At 42.3% G+C, this 6,000-nt stretch overlaps 1 protein-coding gene across 1 annotated transcript in view; it reads left to right on the top strand.

The window, feature by feature from the left end:
* The first annotated feature begins 4,272 nt into the window (after nucleotides 1-4,272).
* Nucleotides 4,273-6,000, top strand: part of pax5 (paired box 5) — a 43,150-nt gene continuing 41,422 nt past the window's right edge. Inside the window, exon 1 of the mRNA XM_070914111.1 lies at nucleotides 4,273-4,315. Within this exon, the coding sequence (XP_070770212.1) occupies nucleotides 4,273-4,315 (43 nt within the window). The remainder of the gene's footprint in view (nucleotides 4,316-6,000) is intronic.

The following is a 6,000-nucleotide window of genomic DNA, read 5'->3' as shown; positions in this document are numbered from 1 at the left end:
GAGATACGGGGAGCTTTCTCATTATGTTTACAGTCAGCGGGCGTGTAATAAACGAGCTGGTGGAGTTAACATGCGCTATTAATTTTTCATTGCTTTTCCGTTTCGAGGCTCGGGCGCAAAAAAGCAAAACAGCCGAAGCTTTCATGGTGGATGGAGGGAAGGGGAAGGAAGGGGAAGGGAAGAAAGAGGGCACACTTAGACAACAGCATTGCCTCCAATTTGCCTCCAAATGATTATCACAACTCAACCACATTCTTACTAATGTTTAAAAAAGTATACACACCCTCTTCCCTCCCCCTCCCATCCTCCCATTTCCAAGGTAATGAAATATGGTAATGGATTTGGACCCCCGGATTAAAGTCGTCCTACCCTGATGGAAGTTTTCTCCAAATTTTCAACCCTAAAGCAACAACAATTTGTATACATGATTGATTGTGTTTGGATTTTTTAATTGCTTATGTATTTAATTTGCAAATCGGAGAGACAAGGGCGACGGCTGCAATTTACTTCTGTGAGGAGAGACACGCTCGTGTCTATATCTCAATAAATAAAAACAGACTCCGGCTGCAGAGGGAAGAACGAGCACGATGAAAATGAAAAAAAAGTATATATATATATGTATATAGATATACACACGCAAAATATGATATGATGTTTTTGCTTTTGAGTCCCCGTTTAGAGAGCTCACTCAATGCAAACATGTTTATTTAATTATTTTTTTTATCTGCAAATGGAAAGAAATACAAAAAAATAGAAATAGTAAATTTAGGAATCTGTTTATTGCAATATGCACATAAAAAAATAGCATATAGCCAACAGATTTCCCACTTTGCTGACTGTGTCTCTCACAGTCATTGTCTGTATTCGCCTCCTTGGTTCATATGTGGCCTACATTGCAGGCCCAGGTCTTTGGTGCATGATCCAAGTCTAAATATCTAAGTTCCAGTTTCTTATTCTGTTCTATTTCTTTGTTGTTGTACCCCCCCCCCCCCCTCCTCCATTTTTTAAATAAAAAACAAAAATCAATGTGGTTTTGCAGTCTGTCAGCTTTTGCATGAGGCCCTAATTCATGAATACTCAGTAAAGACATGTGAAATATGAATGAGGATTAGTGTGAATGTTTCGGGCTGTACTTTACCGTCAGTGGATTAAAGAGCAGGGACGTGGAATCAATGAAGATTCATGAAACAATATTTAGTGTTGAAGATCTGGATTACAGACACAGAGTGGGTTATTTAACAGCCAAAAGATGCCATGGTGTGTGTTGATGTGCTTCCATGTGGGTCCCGGACATTTGGGGTCACTTCAGGGCCCCATTGGACTGACAGGCAGACTCTTGAGTTCCAGTGTGTTGATAGTAAAGTTCCTGCATGTCTTATATTAGCGCGCGTGTGTATATCTATGTGACTGTGCGCGTGTGCTTGCGGGCATGTTGCCCAAGGTTGAACGCCCCCTAGTGGTTCCTCCTGTAAACTGAGAGCAAAACCCACAGAAACCCCCCGAGCTTCCACTTTTCTGACATGATTTTAAACAGAAAACAATGACTGAAATAAGAAGAAACATGTTTGTTTTTAATGAGGACAACCTGCAGAGTGTGTGAGCGCACTCCAGTTTACTACGGGGGGGGGGGGGGGGGGGCACGTTATGACAGGACCAATAATTCAAAGCAAGAAATGTACAATTCAAAAATCAGAAATTAAATTAACTCAATAACATCATACACTGACCTTTTCAGGACCAGATGCATTGCCTTGGGGTACGTCAAGCCTTTAAGTCTTTAGAGGATCAAACTATAGAATAAGGTAAACATTGTTTGTGTTGTTATTGTTGTTAATGAGTGTGTCACTGTAATTACCAGCTTCCTAAAGGGTGTTACAGGTAGTGTCTTTAATGATACTGTTATATAGACAAGAATGTCCTGATTATGTCTCTCCTGTATAGCTCTAAATGTGTGTGATCTAAGGGTTATGCGTGCAGTATAAACATCGTGGAGCTGCAATGATTAAATGTCTAGAATCAGGAAAAAGGGAAATAACACTTTTTTAATTTGGCTAATGCTTTAGGCTATTTGTGTGGTTAATATTACAGGGGCGAGGCTTAGATATGCCCTCTCAAATCAGGTGGGACGAACATGTAATGAATCCCTCTCTCTTCCAGTTTGGAGTGTAAATGCGGAGCTCGCCAATTGCATTTCATTAAAAAAAAAAAAAAAAAAAAAAAAAAAAACGACATCCGTTTGGATCCGCAATCAATTAGGAAATGAGTGGGAATGCATGTTTCATATGCGTTCTCTCAATTCTCCCCGAGCTAAAGATTTACAACATTGTGTAGAAGGAGGGAAATTATGCAGGGCCGATTGTTTTCACAACACTTGACAGCTCTCACTCCTGTAAGCCCACAAAGATGGTTAAAGGAATAGAAAGCTTTAGGTTTTTGACGGAAATCTTAACTTAAATGTGTCTCCCTGACAATCCGTGGGCCCATAAAATCCGCTTTTTTGTGTACGTATTCTTTTTTCACTGTTTTCCCCCCTGAAAGATACTGTTACTGTTTTGAGTTCCTGTGCATTCCCTCATTTATAAAGCCTTGCTGTAACTAAGCCTATTTTTTTTAGTAATACTCAATTAATTAGCCATTTAATATTGACATGAATAAATTGAGCGCAAATGGGTATAAAGGCATTAAGTTTTTTACTTCGTTAATTGAAATTAAACATATGATCATCTACTCCCCGAGCCCTGCGTCGCTTCGCCGAGCCTCCCCATTGGTGGACGGACAATACATGCGAGGCGTCATTGGCCCACGGGATTCGCACCAGCCAATCAGAGCGCTGGCCCCGCCCGATTCTATCTAGGGTTGGCGGTGACGTGCTGGCAGCGCTCGCGTTGTGATTGGCTGGGTCCGCTGTGAGTGACGGGCAGCTGGCCGGCGCGTGTAGGTTAGGGTTCCAGGGGGTTGGGAGCGCGGGCGCTGTCCGCACGAGAGCAGGTCCTGAAACGCGGCGTGCGCCACCTTGGACGCTGGGCGCAGGCAGCTTTTCTCTGTGCAGTTAAAAGAAGCCTGTTTATGTACATATATACATCACAATCTGCGGCGTTTTCCGGTGTGAGCGCGGAGAAAAGTACCTTCTGAATTCGGACAGGACTGTTTTCTTTTCCAGCGCGAAGAAATGCGTCTCCAAACTCACACATAAACCCGGAGTCCAACAGCTCCGATTGTGCAGTGAGTCCCGGTCAACACAGAGGAGGGAAGAGACAGTAGAGTGACCAAGAGCTGCCTTTCGTTCATACAAACAGGATAACAACTCTCACTTCAGCCTCAGCAGCTTTTACTCAAACCACAGAGTGCTGTTATTTTATTGTTTTCCTGCTGCGTAATTTTCTGCATTTTCTTTCTCTCTCTCTCTCTCTCTCTCTTTTTTGTCACGGTGGATATGAGACTTCAAGATGTGAGCACTCATCCGCTCTCACTCGCTTTATTGATGGGAGATTACCAAGTGTTAATGTGAAAGCTGCCGAGGACGATTTCTGACAAGAAGAAATGTGCAGCAAATAACCTGGAAGAACAAAAATAACCGTGGATCTGTAAAGAATATTTTTATTTTTCAAACTGGGGTTTTTTTTTTTTCTTCCAATTTTTAATTTTTGTATTTTGAAATATTTGAACAGACTGAAAGGAGAAAGTTCAGCCCCCATCGGTTAAGTCTCAGTTCAGGGGTCACGGCCAGCGGACCGAGAAGGAGAGAAAGGGAGGGAGGCTACTTTGTTTGCTCCCCATACATTTTTTTTTTTTTTTGCTGCAAAAGTTTGAGTCTGTTTTCCTTGGACTGAGGCGACTCGGTGTAGACGAGCAGCTGAAGGAATGAGCACTACTGCTGTCGTTTCCCTCCTCTGGTTTTGGAGACGCCAGAACAGACCCGGTGTGGTGTCCCGTCCCCATGAGGAGGGAGTCCGTCTCTGATTCCTGTTTTTGACGCCATTTCTTTCTTCCCTTCCACCTGAAAACCTCCCATTTTCTAGATTTTTAATATCTTTTTTTAGTCGAGTCAAAGTACAACCTGTGTCACATTGTCAACCAATTAAAACATTCCTTTTTTAATTAATTTAACAACAAAAAAAACAACCCAACAACCTCTCTTTGAAGGGAGCTGATAACCCTTTCCATTTACTGGAGGTCACGGTCTGTCAGTAAAGTGGCCGGGTGAAGCGGGGGGCGTCCGGTGGCATTTTTAAGACCCCTCATATATCGGGGCCCTCCAGTCCTTCTGTACCGATGGAGATTCACTGTAAGCACGACCCGTTTGCTGCAATGCACAGTAAGTTTACACGTTTATAATTTCCCCCGTCTGCATGATCCCATCTGCCCTGAACTGAAACAACCCCAACATCACCAACTCTGTGTGCATATGCAATAATAACACAGCGGAGCATCTCCAGCTGCACCATACACTGCAAAAAACATCTATTCATCTCTATTTGTTTATTATATTTGTTTCCTACTGAAACGACATCATAAAAGTCTCCAACAATGCTGAAAAAAAATATAAACTCTTGCACGTCGCTAATGGAAACCAGATTTTTGCAAATAACATTTTGAATTGAAATTGAAAAGATCTCGAAACTGCCTGGGTGACACTTTTGGAAATTAGTTGTGCAAGGGAATTATCTCTTCATACATTGGCACATATTTTTCTTTAAAAAAAAACATTTAGTGAGTTGTTCCACTTAATGACTTCTTCAGAGATTGGAGATTTTTTTTGCAGTGTTTTAAATCTGGATGCTTTCAAAAGTTTAGATCCGAATTACAAAAAAAAATGAATTTATTCTTCCACTGGATTTTTTAATGTCTTGTCTCGTGCAGTATTTTATCAGACAGGTGTACTAAATTGGGCATGGGACATGGAGCTGAAGTGATTTTTTTTTTTAAATTGTGAAGTGCATTGTAATCGAGGTTATGCAGGCCTACACTTTGTTGTATTTGTTGGTGCCTTGTGTGAGACGGTTTGCTGTGTGTCCCCCCTTTGAAGGGAAGAGGAGGTGCAGGGGTCAGAGAGAGAGAGAGAGAGAGAGAGAGAGAGAGAGAGAGAGAGAGAGATCGGGGTAACAAAGCATGACTAAAAGCTGAACTTGATCCACAAACAGTAGCAGTGTTTCTGCACATAACCAGGTTTGACAGACACACTGCACTGTCACACACACACACACACACACACACACACACACACACACACACACACACACACACACACACACACACAGGTGCAGGCAGGAGATCTGCTCAGGTCTTATAGAATAATAACAAGGTGAGAGTCTGTTGATCCCCCGCAGGGAAATTCTCTTTTCAGTGGCCAGCAGGTCACACAGGTTCCAGCCTCGCAGCATGCAGCAGGCTCAGTGTCTTGCTCAAGGACACTTCAGCAGCGCAAGGTGCTTGTGGACGTGCAGGGTAGGCTTCATGAATGGGGGGGGGGGGGGGGGGGGGGGGGACACAACTTGTTCACTCAGTCGTGTCATGGCGGGCCATGCTTTGTTTTTTCAGTTCACTTTCTCTCCCCAAATACAAGCTACTTCCCTTCACATGGAATTTGTTGTACAGCCTACAAGCGACGAGTGTTATTATCAGTGACAAAAAAAAACAAGTTTTTTCACCATCTTTCAGTCTTTGAGCTTAAACGACACTTAAGTTTTGAAGGAAAATCTCAAAAGAATAGATCCTGTCGATTATATATAAAGCCCGGCTCACTAAATCCCCACATTTAATATCTGAAATGAATATATTTTCCGTTATAATCAACTCCAGAGATTGGCTGCAATGGAGGCCCAAATAATAGGAAATAATTAAATTAAGAACTTTACGTGTACTTTTAACAGGCTTAATTAATGGCATTATTTTAGGAAACACTTTTATAAAAGAAAAATCCGGTTTTAACAGAGTCCCACATTCGGTGTCTCCGCGTGTGATATTTTGCCTCTGCACTTAAAAGCTGAATAACGCGTCCTG

This window comes from Enoplosus armatus, chromosome 2 (assembly GCF_043641665.1).
Source record: "Enoplosus armatus isolate fEnoArm2 chromosome 2, fEnoArm2.hap1, whole genome shotgun sequence".
NCBI lineage: Eukaryota > Metazoa > Chordata > Actinopteri > Centrarchiformes > Enoplosidae > Enoplosus > Enoplosus armatus.
This window is presented reverse-complemented; position numbering and strand designations above follow the sequence as displayed.